At 50.1% G+C, this 17,894-nt stretch overlaps 1 protein-coding gene across 3 annotated transcripts in view; it reads left to right on the top strand.

Annotated features, from left to right (window-relative positions):
- PRMT8 (protein arginine methyltransferase 8) overlaps window positions 1–17,894 on the top strand; it is an 82,545-nt gene that overhangs the window by 52,696 nt on the left and 11,955 nt on the right. For all 3 annotated transcript variants that reach the window (XM_066631752.1, XM_066631751.1, XM_066631753.1), the window contains 3 exons: window positions 5,942–6,084; window positions 6,513–6,600; window positions 15,021–15,136. In XM_066631752.1, the coding sequence (XP_066487849.1) occupies window positions 5,942–6,084; window positions 6,513–6,600; window positions 15,021–15,136 (347 nt within the window). The remainder of the gene's footprint in view (window positions 1–5,941; window positions 6,085–6,512; window positions 6,601–15,020; window positions 15,137–17,894) is intronic.

The raw sequence follows: 17,894 nt of genomic DNA, 5'->3' as shown, positions 1-17,894 counted from the left end.
GGAAAAGGTGCAAAAGAGAGCGACTAAGATGATTACGGGGCTGGGGCACCTTCCTTATGAGGAAAGGCTACGGCGTTTGGGCCTCTTCAGCCTAGAAAAGAGATGCTTGAGGGGGGACATGATTGAGACACACAAAATTATGCAGGGAATGGACAGAGTGGATAGGGAGATGCTCTTTACACTCTCATATAATACCAGAACCAGGGGACATTCACTAAAATTGAGTGTTGGGCGGGTTAGGACAGACAAAGGAAAATATTTCTTTACTCAGCGTGTGGTCGGTCTGTGGAACTCCTTGCCACAGGATGTGGTGCTGGCGTCTGGCCTGGACGCCTTTAAAAGGGGATTGGACAAGTTTCTGGAGGAAAAATCCATTATGGGGTACAAGCCATGATGTGTATGCGCAACCTCCTGATTTTAGAAATGGGTTATGTCAGAATGCCAGATGCAAGGGAGGGCACCAGGATGAGGTCTCTTGTTATCTGGTGTGCTCCCTGGGGCATTTGGTGGGCCGCTGTGAGATACAGGAAGCTGGACTAGATGGGCCTATGGCCTGATCCAGTGGGGCTGTTCTTATGTTCTTATGAGTCAGGTGACTCAGACTTAAGTCACAAAAATGCATGTTTTTTGCTGACTTGTGAGTTGCACTCATGGAAGACTCAGAAAAGCACTCAAGGGCCCCTGGCACTTGTCCCCACACACGCAGGCTCGAACCTGCCTGTGTCTGCATACACTTGCTTACTGTTTTCGCGGCATGAAAAACCCTTTGGTGCCATCATTCGGACTGGGTGAGCAGCAGGGAAGTTCCATCCAGGAGGCAGGGAAGGGTTAATGCTTGCTTCTGCATCCAAGCAAGAGGGGGTGAGGCAGGAGCTGCTTCTCTGTTCCTTTGATGATCATTGGACAAAGGATGGGAGGTCTGATATTTTCTTTGATTGAGGTTGTTGCCCTTGAACCCACAAAGGCAGCGGGAGGTTCATTACCCAGAGTGCCACATCCCCATCTAACACTCTGAGGGAAGGCATAGCAGAAAACAGCTTGTTTATTGCTGGCACCAGAGCAAGGCCTCAGATCATGCGCAGGTGTAGCGAGACGCAGCTAGCTTTTTAATGTTTGAAACTCATAGGCACTGCTGGCAAACAGGGGACAAGGGTCCTGTAACTTGCCACTTTCACTGCCTAGTCCCCCAGCACTGGCCTGTCCCTCCACCCTTTGCCATAGTGAGCTGGACCATACTGGAGAGATGAGAGACCACAGGCACTTGGACGTAGGTTGCCCTTGCTCTGAGGTATAGTTGCAGACTGACTCTTGAGGTCCCGCCATCCCTAAGACAAGACACTGGGTGAGGGGTGGCTTGCAGCTGCTTGCTAACAAGCATCTTCAAGGACAGAGTCAGAACCGATGTTAAAATGGCGTTACTTTGGCCAGAGTTTAGTGAGAGCTCTTGGCTCTTGGCATCAAGAGGGGAGAACGGAGTCATGCCTGGGCTAGAGTTTAGTCCTCCAATTTCAGTTCTGCAAAAATTAATTGTTTGACTCCGTCATTGGTCCACATGGATGTTTTTTCCCTTGTTCTTCAAACAGTTGAAAATCTCACAATGGCAGCAGTTCAGCAGGTTGCTTCACTTCTGATCTGTGGAGAGAGACCACAAGTCCGGTCTTCAGCCATGCTGACCTGAACAACTGAAGCCCTTGAAACAAATGTGTTCCCTGCTGACCAAGTACCTGCTGGAAATTTTTTTTTTTTAATACTGACCAGTTTTAAGTTGTAAAACTGTCAACTGCAGAATTGGCAGCAAATTCTGAGATGAAGACACTATTTCAAGTCCTGCGTGAGATTTTGAATCCTTTGTGGGCTAGTTTTGAAAGGACAGGTCTTTGTGCAGTCCTTGGTCTCTGCAGCAAAAGTGTTCTTCTGTGCGAATGAATGGGGGTTGCCCAGAATTCATCTCCTAATTACTGTCTATACCAGGGGTCTCCAAACCCCGGCCAAGGGGCCAGATGTGGCCTGCGGCAAGCCTCTTTCCAGCTTGTGGCCAACCTCTTGTCCCCTGAAAGCCTCTGGGCCACTCAACTGATCATGACCAGAACTGTGCTCTGATAGTGTCTGGAGGGTGTTCTGAGGGCCAGAGAGGTGGAATGAATGAGCCCATTCATTCATTTATTCACTCATCTAAGTTCCATCTCTAATTTATTTAGTTAAATTTTATATTTAATTTTTTTTTTCTGGCTCTCCACACCATGCCAGATATTTGATGCGGCCCTCTGGCCAAAAAGTTTGGAGACCCCTGGTCTATACCATTCTCTGCTCTTCTTGCCTCCCAGTTCCATAGTTTCTGTGTAAGCTTTGCATCTGCAGAGTCCACCTTGGATGCTTCCAGAACTGTAAGTTCTGCCCCTGCTCCTGAGTGCAGAAGACCCCAAGTGCACCGTGTGCCTCAAAGGAGGGAAGAACACCCCTTCCCTTTGCAATTGCTGCTGAAGCGCGAAATGAGGCCATTTCCTTTTGTTGGTCTCAGAAAAATTGAGAGAGACTTTTCCTTCATGTTTCATTTTTGTCCTCTGCACCTGTGCTGGGGTCAGTCTGGAAAACTCCACACTGGGGTGCAAAACTGCCCTCTGCCAAAGGCCATGACACGCATCTCACCCATTTGTGAGAGTCACTTTTGGACACTCCTTCCAGGCAGGTGAGAGCTTTGTGCCAGCAGCACGCTGGGAGTCGGCTCTCACTCCGGCTGCAGCAATAGTGGCACCTCTTGTGAGCCCAGCTCCTTCTCCACCACCAAAAAGCAGACCAATCAGACAGTCGGTGCAGGGGGAAGCATTAACTCTCCTCCCTCAGCACTGTGATCCCAGTCCAAGTTACCCCATGGCTGCTTTTAAAAGAAAATAAACAGTCCGTGGGATGTCCATAAATGTCCCGTGTCACATCTAGTCTGAAACTTCAATGTTCTTTTGAGTCTCTGCTGCAGTTAAGGTGCCGTGTGTGGTAGGACTGGAAAAAACTTCTGAGTCCTCAGAGCAGTGATTTTCAGCCTTTTTCATCTTACAGCACACTGACAAGGCACTAAAACTGGAAGGCACACCATTAGTTTTTTGACAGCCAACAAGGCCCTACTAATAAATGACCCTTCCCCAAATTCCCATGGCACACCTGTGGACCATTTGCGGCACATCAACATGCCAGGGCACACTGATTGAAAATTGCTGCCAGAGGGCTGGTTCAGAACATGTTCTGATTTGTTTTGTTTTCTGTCACACTGCCTGTTCCTTTGAGGGAGGGTGTGGAGAGCTAATACTGCTGGTGCAAACTCCTGGGTGTTGTGTGCTGAAGACTGGCGTCTGCAGCAAAGGAGCTGGACTTGAGTGGCTTCTCTTCCACAGTGCCGGGGTCTGCTGCTGCTGCTGCTGCTCTAGGTTCTTGTTCCCATAGAGATAGCAGACTAGAGTGGCAACCAGACTGGGATATGTTGGTTGTGATTCTCCATGGGTGCTAGAGATACAATTAATGTGTGTTAATGTGTGAAATTAATATAATTTCACGTGTGTTCCCATGAAATAAAACCTGCACTCAGAAGAGCAGGGACTCGTGTCCTTGCTGCTACCTTCAGGTTTGAGCAACGGACGTGCTGCTGCCCAGCCAGAGCTGTGGCAACGCCCTGGACTTCTCCGCTAATTTTGGTTGAGTTGATGCCTCACACCTGCCCCGGGTGACATTCAAAATGGCTTCTCCTTCTCCGCCAGAAAATGGCCTGCCCCAATCATGAGATGCCTCTCTGGGTTTTTTTTTAAGCATCTGAGTCTGTTTCTTGTGGGGTGTTACCTGGAATGGCTTCCCTGGGTACACCACTCATGGGGCCCTTTGGTTTCACTCTCAGTCACCACAACTGCTGTGGAGTTTCCATTGCGCCAAGAAACTCTCAGTCAGTTTTTTGTCCATGTCTTGGTTTCACCAGGGCAGATTTTATCGTCCCACTTCCCAGTTCTTCCTGGCAGATTTTTAATGCCTGAATTCCAGACCTCTGTTTCCAGAGGTGGACTCCTCAGCTATGGGGGGGGAGGGGGGGTTGGGAAAAAGGCACTTCTTTAAGCCATTTCTGCCCAGTGTTGCATGGATGCAACAGGGATCAAATGTGTGGGCCAGGCAAAAATTAACAGACAGCAGAGATTCCCAGCCATCTTCTCCCAGTCAGCTCCTGGCAGCTGACTGCTCTGAGCGGTTAGCCACCCACCTGCCTGACAAAAGGAGGGTCAGCAGCATCTGTCGTTGCTGGAAGGCATTCAAAGGCCAGAAGATCTCCATCTCCTCCAGCTGCATTGCCATTTTGGTGGGCCGCTGTGAGATACAGGAAGCTGGACTAGATGGGCCTATGGCCTGATCCAGTGGGGCTGTTCTTATGTTCTTATGTTCTTATGCCTCCCTGTAGCTTTCCCAACAGAACCAGGACAGAGAAGCCTCCTTCTTTCATCACAGCAAGCCAGGTGCTCCTGGGCTCTCTTCGTTCCCGCTCAGCAAGTTCCTAGGGCACAGGGAAGCAGTGGAGTGGGGGGCAGGCGGATCGGGAAGGGTGCAAAGAAATCCCGCACCCAGAGCAAGGCGGCAGGGAAGCATTTGGTGTAAGGAACACTCCCAGGCAGCAGCTGGCATAAGAACCAGCCTGCCAGGCAGTGTTTGAATCAGGAGTGGGAATGAGCTGCTGCCCAGCCCAGCGCTTTGACGAAGGGACCATGTGGAGCAAAAGTGCGCCATGCTGGGCAGGGGCATTCCATCCAAAGAAGCAGGAGTGCATGAATGCTGGATCTTTGCCTCTTTAAAGGGGAACAGGGTGCAGAAATGCTGTGATCCAAACCAAAAAGTGAAGTAACTTAAGAGCAGAAATGCTGAAAGTCCCGCCTCCTGAACATTGTTGGCTGATTGCATTTTGATTACAAGCTACTGTTCAGCGGTGGCCTCCCCCCCCCCCCCCGCAGCTGCCCCAATTTTGCCACCCCTCTGCTTGCTCAGACACATACCCCAGAGTGGTTGTAGGAGGAGGGCAGGTGGACCGGAGAGCACCCCAGGATAGAAGGTGAGAGGGATCCCCGCCACTGTCCCCTGCTAGCTCCACGGCTGCAGGACTGCCCAGCTGGGGGCCCTGGCCAGCCAAGCTCCCTGCAGCCTGAGCAGGGTGTTCCCAGATGCCTGGCTGGCAGTGGTGCCTGGTGTCCTGCACCAGGTGGATGTGCAGCAGCCAAAGGGGTTTGCACAGCAGTGCAGCCTCCTTAGGGGGAGTATTGACCCCCCACTCCACTTGACTTCCCTAAGCTCAGCACGCAGCTCCCCTTCTCCACACCACTTCTGCATGCAATGAACCTGGCAGGCCCCACTCCTGCCCCCGAAGCAGCCCAGAGGAGGGAGTCTGTGTGTCTCACTCCTGGTCAGTCAAGGGGAGGGAGGGATGAAGGTGGGCTCCAGACCGCTTCTCCCTGCTAACTGGGTGCTTCAGAGCCATTCACAGCCAGTTGGAGGAAGATCCAAGCCCCGGGGTGTGGCTGCAGGTGAGCTCCTCTTGCCCACTCACCAGTCTTCCAAGGGAGCCCCTCCTCAAGACCATTTCCCTTCTCCCGGTGGCAGGGCCAGAGCTGTCGGTCCCCACACCTGCAGCGTCACTTTCTCCCAAGGCAGAATGACTAGCAATGGCTCTGCCCCTCCTTCTGTGTCAGGCCTGGGGTTGGGGCCCTGCTGGAATCTGCTCATTCTGGAGCTCCTTGCCAGGAAGGAGTGGAATGAGCAGCAGCTGGCTGGGACCCTCACTTGGACTTGGTCTTGGCTGATACGTGAATACAGACATGGCTCCCAGCAATACTGTTAATAATAAGAATGATCAGGAACAGTTTTCTTTTTCTCTCTCTCGCAATTTCACTGCTATGTGAAGTTTATGTGTTTTGGGTTCTTTTTCTAGTTATCACAATATTTAAGGGTAAAGTGGAAGAGGTGGAGTTGCCCGTGGACAAAGTGGACATCATCATCAGCGAGTGGATGGGCTACTGCCTCTTCTATGAGTCCATGCTCAACACAGTCATCTTTGCGCGAGACAAGTGGCTGGTAGGTCGTCTGCACTTCTTGTTGGAGGGACTGGCCATGAGCTGGCCCAGCCGCTACCCGCTTCGCTTTACCACGGCCCCAGAGACCCTGTCCCTGTATTGGAATGCCGGTCCTGAGACTTTGCGCATAGATCTGCATGGGGGGGGGGGAGGAACTCAGGAGTAGCTCTTGCCTGTTGAGCATCCAACCTTTGCTGTGAAGTGAGAGCTGCCGCTCTTCCGTCAATGTGTTGCACCTCATGACCCAGCTGCAGGGCTGGAGGGTCTCAGAGGCAACTGAGACAAGGTGGACTTGCAGGAGAAAGCAGGACTGATGTGCGTGGCGGGGGTGGGGGCTGCTTGTCTGGTCTTTGTATGTGCAGTTCAAAATGTGATGTCTTTGTCAGGTGAATAGATTACGAGACCCATTTCCCCACAATTCATCAACAGAGACCTGGAGGGCTTATGTTTCCAGACCGGGCGGCCTTGTACGTGGTGGCCATTGAAGACCGGCAGTACAAGGACTTCAAAATTCACTGTGAGTACCCAGATCTGCACTAAGTGAACGTTGCTCTTGAGTGATTCCCACTGAGATATGCCAGTATTCTCAAAAGTTGCTTTTCAGATCAAAAACAGGAATCGCAGTGGGGCAGAAACATTGCCTGGAAAATATTTAGACGGTGTGATTATTTATCCTTTCCATTGCCTCCCTTGCAACTGCTTCAGCAGCAGTGTTTTCCCCATGGAAGCTGCTTCTTTTTCTTTGCTGGGTTAGTCCCATGGGGAATTCCACCCTCTTCCCCCATGCACTTGACTTCCCAAGGCTAGGGAGGCTGTCATCACCCATTTCACCAATTGGTGTGGTGTTTATTGGACACACTGAAACTTCGCAGACTGTTGGCTTTGCGTTTCGTGTCCATTGGACCCAGGTTTGCATTCATTTTCCTTACATGCACGTACAGCCCACTGCTCTGATACAGAGGCTCAAAGTGGATGTTAACTAGTTAATCAGCTGTGCTGGGAGGGAGCTCCAGAAGTGGTTTGTGATTCAGTGGGGCGGGCAGCTATTTGCAAAATAACAGTCCTGCTGTGCACAAGCTGTAGCTGAAAGAAATTTGCTCCCACAAAGAGTAGAAGAATTCCTGAATAATAGGTACCCTGGCCTTCCATGTGACATCCTAGGATGTGTAGGATTTACACATGAGTAAATCCACTGGCTGGGGTGCCTCTAGCCTACCACTGGATCTGGAGCCCTCCCCAGTTGTGCCTGATCAGCATCCAGTCAGCAACTGCCCAGTTTGTCTCCTGCTCTGGACATGAACTAATTGGCATCAGTCCCCCAACCGTAACAAGAGGACAGTAATGCTGGCAGACCTTGCAGGGTTGTTGTAAAGATTACAGCGTCACGATGTGAAGGGCTTTGAACAGGTTCTGAAAAAGCATTCTGGATATGCTTTATTAGTATTAAATATCATTCTCATCAGGATTAGTCTTAGTATTCTCTGCTCATTCAAGGTGGCTTCCCAAGCAGCAGCTGCAGGGATCCCAGGACCTCTGAGTTGGAAGTCACCATCCTGCAGGAAGAGGCAGCCCCTTTCCCTTCACCAAATCAAGCAGGAGGCTGTGGAGTCCTCTTTGGACTTGAGGCAGATGGAGCCCACTTTTCCCAGGACAACTTCTGGAAAGCAAGTGCTGTGAATAAATATGTTTCTATGTTGGACTCAAGCCATTTTGCACCAAATTCTGTGCATGGAACCCGTCCCATCCCAGCCCCTCCCTTTCTGGCCTTCCTCATGTGGCGCTCCTCTGCCTGATCAAGGAAAAAGCAGGCATGTTTGGAAGGACAAATCTGTGTCAACTCTGACGTGCAGTGCAATCCAGGAGGCCTGCGCTGTATCCAGTGCAAGATAAGGCCCCAAAGCCGCTCAGCTGAAGGTCAGGGGAAACTCTTACCACAGCCCCAATGCTCAGGAGGTGGCATAAGTCCAAGAAGAGCAGAGTGGAGAGGCTTGCAGTCGCTCTGCGCCGCTCGGGAATGGGGGCTAGGATCCGGCATATCTGAGAGGTCCCAGCTCTGCCTCCTGCTCCCCGCCCGTCCCCTAGACTGCCCTCCACCTACCCTCCCCACCCTCCTGCCTCCCCAAGCCTCCTCCCCGCCCTCCCCGGACCCTTGCATCAGCCAGGCTCAGCCGACACAAACCTCCCTTGTCAAGGCTGGATTCGGCCTCCTTGGGCGGGCGCACATTCCTGTGCCGGCCCAGCCAAATCTCGTGGAGGCACAAACATGTCTTACGGCAGGTTTGTGACCCTCCTGGGCTGGTGCAAGGGACTCCTAGGCTGGCGCAAGGCGCAGTTTGGATTGCGCCCTTAGAAGCAGCAGGAAAAGCTCCGCAGCAGAGTGACCTTTCGTGGTCAGGTGCTGGGAGGTCCTTCTGAGCACACAGAAAGCTCTGCTCTTGTTCCCTGCCAGTGGGTGTCAATCTGTGTCACTCACTCTCATGCTTAACATTATTTTGACAGGTGCCAGCTGCTGCTTCTAGAGCCATTCTTTGATGCAGTGCCTGCTGCTGCCCACACGGTGTGCGGAACTTTCTGTTTAGACTTTTTAATGGCGCACTCTGTGGCTTTTGACTCATTTGGTGCAGGAGGCGGAGTAAAAAGATTTTTCAAGGGGTCGTCTTTGTGAACACACAGCTCTTTGTGTTTCATCACAAAGAAATATCAAACAGCAGAACGGAGCCAGTGTACTTCCCCCCAGGAGACTGTTTGCTCAAGGCTTGACACACAGCATGCTAGAAAAGCGCTTAATGGATACAGTCACCTGCACACTTCAGCAGCCTGGCTTCTGAGCGTTTTGCGTTTTGCCACAATGGGTTTGCACTGGGTGTACTGATCCCACCCCAAGCCTCATTGCTTGTACTGAAGTGTGTCAGCTTGGCAGCTGGTCAAGGTGTATTCACATTCCTTCAGTCCACAGTCCAGCAGGAAGTTCTCCTGAGCAAGCAACATTGACATTCACAGGAGCAGCCAAACCCTTTGCTGGCACTGATGAGAGCCCCTGCATCAGGACCTAGGAGCCCAGCCAGAACTTAGAAGGAAAGGCCACACAGCTGTCAAGGCAGACACAGAGTGGCCTGCGATCCAATGGAACTCTTGAGAGATCCCTTTGAGAGATCCCATCAGATGAAGTGGGTGGATCGTTGGACACAGCTGTGCCCCTGGGGAGGTCTGGCACTGATGCAGAAACTTCCCATCTGATTCTGTGTCATGGATCTGCTTGATTAAGATTCCATATTCCTGACCAGTGTCACTGGGATCCATCAGGGGATAGTGTAACTTTCGCTCTGCAATAAGTGCCTGTTATGGCATCCCTGGAAAGGCTCCTCACTGGAAAACTTCAGATGTTGGATCACAGAATCGCATGGTCATCTTCCTGTTAAGAACATAAGAGCAGCCCCACTGGATCAGGCCAAAGGCCGATCTAGTCCAGCTTCCTGTATCTCATAGTAGCCCACAAGAGGCCACAGGGAGCGCACAAGACCACATAAGTACATAAGAACCGCCCCACTGGATCAGGCCATAGGCCCATCTAGTTCAGCTTCCTGTATCTCACAGCGGCCCACCAAATGCCCCAGGGAGCATAAGAACATAAGAGCAGCCCCACTGGATCAGGCCATAGGACCATCTAGTCCAGCTTCCTGTATCTCACAGTGGCCCACCAAATGCCCCAGGGAGCACACCAGATAACAAGAGACCTCATCCTGGTGCCCTCCCTTGCATCCGGCATTCTGACATAACCCATTTCTAAAATCAGGAGGCTGCACATAGTATCATGGCTTGTAACCCGTGATGGATTTTTCCTCCAGAAACTTGTCCAATCCCCTTTTAAAGGCATCCAGGCCAGACGCTATCACCATATCCTGTGGCAAGGAGCTCCACAGACCAACCACACGCTGAGTAAAGATATCTTTTCTTTTGTCTGTACTAACACTCCCAACACTCAATTTTAGTGGATGTCCCCTGGTTCTGGTGTTATGTGAGAGTGTAAAGAGCATCTCCCTATCCACTCTGTCCATTCCCTGCATAATTTTGTATGTCTCAATCATGTCCCCCCTCAGGCGTCTCTTTTCTAGGCTGAAGAGGCCCAAACGCCGTAGCCTTTCCTCATAAGGAAGGTGCCCCAGCCCCGTACATAAGAACATAAGAACATAAGAACAACCCCACTGGATCAGGCCATAGGCCCATCTAGTCCAGCTTCCTGTATCTCACAGCGGCCCACCAAATGCCCCAGGGAGCACACCAGATAACAAGAGACCTCATCCTGGTGCTCTCCCCTACATCTGGCATTCTGACTTAACCCATTCCTAAAATCAGGAGGTTGCGCATACACATCATGGCTTGTACCCCATAATGGATTTTTCCTCCAGAAACTCGTCCAATCCCCTTTTAAAGGCGTCTAGGCTAGACGCCAGCACCACATCCTGTGGCAAGGAGTTCCACAGACCGACCACGCGCTGAGTAAAGAAATATTTTCTTTTGTCTGTCCTAACCCGCCCAACACTCAATTTTAGTGGATGTCCCCTGGTTCTGGTATTATGTGAGAGTGTAAAGAGCATCTCCCTATCCACTCTGTCCATCCCCTGCATAATTTTGTATGTCTCAATCATGTCCCCCCTCAAGCGTCTCTTTTCTAGGCTGAAGAGGCCCAAACGCCGTAGCCTTTCCTCATAAGGAAGGTGCCCCAGCCCCGTAATCAGCTTAGTCGCTCTCTTTTGCACCTTTTCCATTTCCACTATGTCTTTTTTGAGATGCGGCGACCAGAACTGGACACAATACTCCAGGTGTGGCCTTACCATCGATTTGTACAACGGCATTATAATATTAGCTGTTTTGTTCTCAATACCCTTCCTAATGATCCCAAGCATAGAATTGGCCTTCTTCACTGCCGCCGCACATTGGGTCGACACTTTCATCGACCTGTCCACCACCACCCCAAGATCTCTCTCCTGATCTGTCACAGACAGCTCAGAACCCATCAGCCTATATCTAAAGTTTTGATTTTTTGCCCCAATGTGCATGACTTTACACTTACTGACATTGAAGCGCATCTGCCATTTTGCTGCCCATTCTGCCAGTCTGGAGAGATCCTTCTGGAGCTCCTCACAATCACTTCTGGTCTTTACCACTCGGAAAAGTTTGGTGTCGTCTGCAAACTTAGCCACTTCACTGCTCAACCCTGTCTCCAGGTCATTTATGAAGAGGTTGAAAAGCACCGGTCCCAGGACAGATCCTTGGGGCACACCGCTTTTCACCTCTCTCCATTGTGAAAATTGCCCATTGACACCCACTCTCTGCTTCCTGGCCTCCAACCAGTTCTCAATCCACGAGAGGACCTGTCCTCTAATTCCCTGACTGTGGAGTTTTTTCAGTAGCCTTTGGTGAGGGACCGTGTCAAACGCCTTCTGAAAGTCCAGATATATAATGTCCACGGGTTCTCCCGCATCCACATGCCTGTTGACCTTTTCAAAGAATTCTATAAGGTTTGTGAGGCAAGACTTACCCTTACAGAAGCCATGCTGACTCTCCCTCAGCAAGGCCTGTTCGTCTATGTGTTTTGTGATCCTATCTTTGATGAGGCATTCCACCATCTTACCTGGTATGGATGTTAGGCTGACCGGCCTATAGTTTCCCGGGTCCCCCCTCTTTCCCTTTTTAAAAATAGGCGTGACATTTGCTATCCTCCAATCTTCTGGCACTGTGGCCGTAATCATCTTAGTCGCTCTCTTTTGCACCTTTTCCATTTCCACTATGTCTTTTTTGAGATGCGGCGACCAGAACTGGACACAATACTCCAGGTGTGGCCTTACCATCGATTTGTACAACGGCAGTATAATATTAGCTGTTTTGTTCTCAATACCTTTTCTAATGATCCCAAGCATAGAATTGGCCTTTTTCACTGCCACCGCACATTGGGTCGACACTTTCATCGACCTGTCCACGACCACCCCAAGATCTCTCTCCTGATCTGTCACAGACAGCTCAGAACCCATCAGCCTATATGTGAAGTTTTGATTTTTTGCCCCAAAGTGCATGACCTTACACTTACTGACATTGAAACACATCTGCCATTTTGCTGCCCATTCTGCCAGTTTGGAGAGATCCTTCTGGAGTTCCTCACAATCACTTCTGGCCTTCACCAGTTGGAAAAGTTTGATGTCATCTGCAAACTTAGCCGCCACACTGCTCACCCCTGTCTCCAGGTCATTTGTGAAGAGGTTGAAAAGCACCAGTCCCAGGACAGATCCTTGGGGCACACCACTTTTCACCTCTCTCATTGTGAAAATTGCCCATTGACACCCACTCTGTGTTTCCTGATCTTCAACCAGGTCTCAATCCATGAGAGGACCTGCCCTCTCATTCCCTGACTGTGGAGTTTTTTCAGTAGCCTTTGGTGAGGGACTGTGTCGAACGCCTTCTGAAAGTTCAGGTATATAATGTCCACGGGTTCTCCCGCATCCACATGCCTGTTGACCTTTTCAAAGAATTCTAAAAGGTTTGTGAGGCAAGACTTACCCTTACAGAAGCCGTGCTGATTCTCCCTCAGCAAGGCCTATTCGTCTGTGTTTTGAGATTCTATCTTTGATGAGGCATTCCACCATCTTACCTAGTAGAGATGTTAGGCTGACTGGCCTATAGTTTCCTGGGTCCCCCCTCTTTCCCTTTTTAAAGATCGGCATGACATTTGCTATCCTCCAATCTTCTGGCACCGTGGCCGTTTTGAGGGACAAGTTGCATATCTTAGTCAAGGGATCAGCACTTCATTCTTCAATTCCTAATAACTCTTGGGTGGATGCCATCAGGGCCAGGTGACTTATTGATCTTTAATCTATCAATGAGGTCTGAAACATCATCTCTTTTAACCTCTATCTGACTTAATTCCTCGGTCAGGAGGGGCCGTTCGGGCAGCGGTATCTGCCGAGGTCTTCTGCAGTGAAGACAGATGCAAAGAATTCAATCAATTTCTCTTCCATCTCTAAGTCTCCTTTTATCTCCCCTTTCCCTCCCTCACCATCCAGAGGGTCAACCACTTCTCTGGCGGGTTTCCTGCTTCTAACGTATTTGAAGAAGCTTTTATTATTCCCCTTAATGCTGCTGGCCATGTGTTCCTCATAGTTTCTCTTGGCCTCCCGTATCACCTTCTTACATTACTTTTGCCACAATTTATGTTCCTTTTTATTCTCCTCATTAGGGCAAGACTTCCATTTATGGAAGGGCTTCCTTGCCCTTTACGGCCTCTCTAACTTGGCTGGTTAGCCATGCGGGCACCTCCTGGACTTAGTTGAGCCTGTCTTCCTTTGCAGTATACACTTTTGCTGCACCTCTATTACTGTTGATTTTAGCAAACTCCATGCTCTCTGTAGAGACAGGACTCTTTTTACCTTCCCTTTCAACCTCCTTCTAACCAGCCTCCTCATTTGAGGGAAGTTTGCTAGTTGAAAGTCAAGGGTTTTTGTGAGAGATTTGCCCAGTATTCTTCCCCCGACGTGCTTGTCGAAATGGATCGCAGCATGATCACTGTTCCCCAATGGCTCCGTAACACTGACATCTCTAACCAGGTCCTGAGTACCAAACAGAGAGAGACCTGTATCCTGGTGCCCTCCCCCGCATCTGGCATTCTGACATAGCCCATTTCTGAAATCAGGAGGTTGCACAAACACATCATGGCTTGTAACCTGTAATGGTTTTTTCTTTCAGAAATTTGTCCAATCCCCTTTTAAAGGCATCTAGACCAGATGCCATCACCACATCCTGTGGGAAGGAGTTCCACAGACCAACTACACAGCTGAGTAAATAAATATTTTATTTTGTCTGTCCTAACCCGCCCAACACTCAATTCTAGTGGATGTGCCCTGGTTCTGGTATTATGTGAGAGTGTAAAGAGCATCTCCCTATCCACTCTGTCCATCCCCTGCATAATTTTGTATGTCTCAATCATGTCCCCCCTCAGGCGTCTCTTTTCTAGGCTGAAGAGGCCCAAACGCCGTAGCCTTTCCTCATAAGGAAGGTGCCCCAGCCCAGTAATCATCTTAGTCTCTCTCTTTTGCACCTTTTCCATTTCCACTATGTCTTTTTTGAGATGTGGTGACCAGAACTGGAAGCAATACTCCAGGTCTGGCCTTACCATTGATTTGTACAATATTATATTAGCCCTTTTATTCTCAATACCTTTTCTAAAGATTCCAAGCATAGAGTTGGCCTTCTTAACTGCTGCTGCACATTTCTGAACGCCCATTTCTAGTGGAACAGGACAGAAACCCTCCCATCTTATGGAAACACATTTTACCCCCCATGTGGATGGGGTGGTAAACCCCATGGAAGTTCCCTCCAAGCAGCCATGTCCAGGGTCATCTCAAAGTTCTGCTTTAGATGCAGCATGGTGATAAATCGGCACATGTGGACCCGTCCAGGGTGCCAGCCTTTTCAAAGCGTCCTATGCTTCTGCCCCACTTCCCCCACTGTTACTGGCAAGCAGGCTTCTTCAAACCGTAATGGTATCAGATGGCTGGGGGCCCTGGGACAGGGCCCTGCCCTTGGTCCCCCCCCCCAGTGGGGCGCTGGGTGGTAGTGCTGCTGCCGGGGTGGGCATGGCCAATCCCCTGACACCAGCTGTGCTTCCAAACTCGCCTTGCAGTCTCTGTTCAAGCAGCATTCTGTTTTCTGTGCACTTTCCTCAGCAATTCCTTCTTGAGCAAGTGCAGTGAGCTCTCTCTGAACCTGGCTGTGCTGTGCACATTTGCAATCACTGAGGTGTTACTACCATTCCCGAGGGGGACGTGCCCACTAACTGGCCCTGAGTCTTTGACCCGGAGAGGTGACCCTGGAAGGCACCTGTGTGAATAGAAAATGTTCCGCTTTGACCTTGACTGACCACTGACACCGCTCCCTTTGCTTTGACAGGGTGGGAGAATGTTTACGGCTTTGACATGACCTGTATCAGGGACGTGGCCATGAAGGAGCCCTTGGTGGACATTGTAGACCCAAAGCAAGTGGTGACCAATGCCTGTTTAATAAAGGTTTGGTGGTGGTTCCAAAATACGCATTTCAACCGCATTGCCTGAAAGATGTCTGTGCCATTCTGCTGGGGAGCAGTATGTGTGTCCTGGGCACTTGGCGCTGCCTTTTCATGTGGCTCGTGAGCTGCAGGTCCTAATTCATCATTTCTCTCCTGAAGATTTGAGATGGGGTTATGCTGATCAAGCAGTCGGGACCTAGAGAGAGGCCCATGTGTGTCTCCGTTGTCTGGGATTGCCCTTCTGTTCTATGGGACAAAGGCAAGGGGGGGAAGTTGCCCATGTCTGAGACACTGTGGCCCCCTCCAGCAATGGCATTCCTAAGTGTGCCCCCTTCACTTCCTCTCACTGAAGCCCAAGGCTGGCATTTGCTCCTACAGGAATGCTGCAATCAGGGCACAATCACAACCCCCCTTCATACTGTGGTGGCCCAGCTTCCACTGGTGAATAGGCAGATCCAGGGGAGGGGCCATGGGTGCGTGCCCCCCCAGCTGTCCTGCCAGTGGGGAAGGGCAGTGGAGGAGGGTAAGTGTGGATCCAGGTTGTTTTTGTTGTTGTTGAATTGGCAGCCCAGCGCTTCTTCAAGGCTTTTTCTATGAACCACCTCATTTCTATGAGTGTTTGGGGGGGGGGGCAGAGTGGCTCTCATTCCCCCCTTAACTGTGACCTCCTGCTCTGCTGCTCTGGCCTGGCTGCTCCTCCTTTGCACTCCTGTATGTACTTAACTGGGAGTAAGACCCATTGAACACAATGGGACTTACTTCTGAGTAGACCTGCTCAGTGACTTTTAGGCTCCTTTGCCATCCCCTTGTTTTCAAGCTCTGTGGCTTGCCCAGCTCATCAGCCAAGGAGCTGCCCAACTTCTGGAGCCTTGTGCCCCACATCAGGCAATTTTTTTTTTTAAGTAGCAGAGTTGATTTGCAACTCTGGTGCTTTAAGCATCCTGGTGCACTGAGCAGGTCTACTCAGAAGTAAGTCCCATTGTGTTCAATGGACCTTGCTCCCAGGGAAGTAGGTACAGGAGTGCAGCCTAAAAGTCAACTCCCTCAGCTAAGGGCATTGTTCTCCCTCCCACAGGCTGCAAGCAGGCGGGGGAGCATTAGCTGGCTGGAAAGGAGAGAGGGTTGTCTGGGAGGGCTTTTGAGAAAGGGCCCTGGCACAGTGGAAACTGACAGCTAATATGGCCCAAATCACTCTTTAGTAGGAAGACACAGACACTTACCTGGGAGTAAGCCCATTGACGATAATGAGACTTACTTCTGAGTAGACATGCATAGGGTTGGGTTCTCAGATAGCTGTCTGTTCCCCTGCCCCCATTGGCAAGAACTAGCCAGCTGGAGCTATTAGGATACACCCACACCCACAACTAAGCATATTAAAACCAACTAAAAAGTCCGAGCAAGCGCACATTCCTTTTCAGTTCACTCTCACTTTGGATGTTAAGCATCCTCAAACAAAGGGGGTGTGTGTGTGTGGAGAAAATAAAGGATGTTTCATAGTGAAACAGAGGACAGCAGCTCTTGGAGTATTCCTCTGTTTCTTTTGACATGATGAGAGAATTCCAGTCCTTCCTGCCTTGAACTGAGGGCCTGATCCTATCCAATTTTCCAGCACTGGTGCAATTGTATCAATGGGGCGTGTGCTGCATCCTGCAGTGGAGGGACAGTCACTGAGGCCTCCTTAAGGTATGGGAAAGTTAGTTCCCTTACCTCTGGTCTGCACTGGTGCTGCAGAGTTGGATAGGACTGGGCCCTTCTTTAGATTAGCTGGTCCTTGGTGCAAAAAGAACAGCTCCTGAATTCTTGTTTGTGGTTAAATGTCACTGTTAGAGGTATAGGAGACCTGTAGCTTTCCACATTAAGTTTCCAAAGCAGGCTTTCCACTTTAAGTGTGGTCTGGGTTTGTTGAAGAAGCAGAAATCTGGCTAAATGATCCAGTCTGGAAGTGTTTGTAGCTGATTAGCCACACCTTTGTTTTGAGTCTGATTTAAATATGATAGGAGGGCAGGAGCATTTCCTGGGTATATTCACCTAGAAGAGATCTGTGTTGATGTCAGATGCAAAACTAGAAATATATGGAGCTGAGCTCCAGAAAAGAAGGTGGTGTTTTCTGACTGGCTTGCAGGTTTGGATGTGCTGATTATAGTCCCTGAAAAATATCCTATGCAAATGTGCCAATCTGAGCATTACTGATTTCATTTTATAATGATGATAAACGGAATGTCTAACTCTATGGACTCAAACACCTTTAACTTGTAAGTAAATTTAAGGGCACCTGCTGGAATGGGGAGAAAAGGGAGTGCTGCGCCCACTGGGTGGGCATCTCACAGAGCAGTCAGACTGGGAGCCCAGATCTACCCACACAGCAAAGCACAGCTGTGGAGGCCACGGGTTCAGCTGGGAGTCCTGGTCTACTTGCCAGGTAGATCAGGGCTCCAAGTCCAGATCTATCTGCTTGGTTGACCTGGGCTCTGGAGTTAAGCTAGTGGTCATGGCCTCCCAAACACAAACTCTGGATCCACCCCTGCACTAGTGGCAACCGCATCAGGGGCCAAGGGGGTGCAGGGTGTCTTTGCAGAGTGCACTGAGAAACAGTTCCCCACCACCATGGCACAGCCTTCCCTTGAGGCACACCATGGCAAGTAGATCATGTATTGTAGAAAATACAGGTATAACCTAATTATCCATGGATTTTTCACGTGGTTTTATCTCAAGGTGATGAGAAGTGTCCTTTAAATTAAAGGAAAAAAGTCTTAGCTGAC

Source organism: Tiliqua scincoides, chromosome 6, assembly GCF_035046505.1.
Source record: "Tiliqua scincoides isolate rTilSci1 chromosome 6, rTilSci1.hap2, whole genome shotgun sequence".
Taxonomy (NCBI): Eukaryota; Metazoa; Chordata; class Lepidosauria; order Squamata; family Scincidae; genus Tiliqua; species Tiliqua scincoides.
Note: the sequence above shows the minus strand (reverse complement) of the source record. Positions and strands in the feature narration are given on the sequence as shown.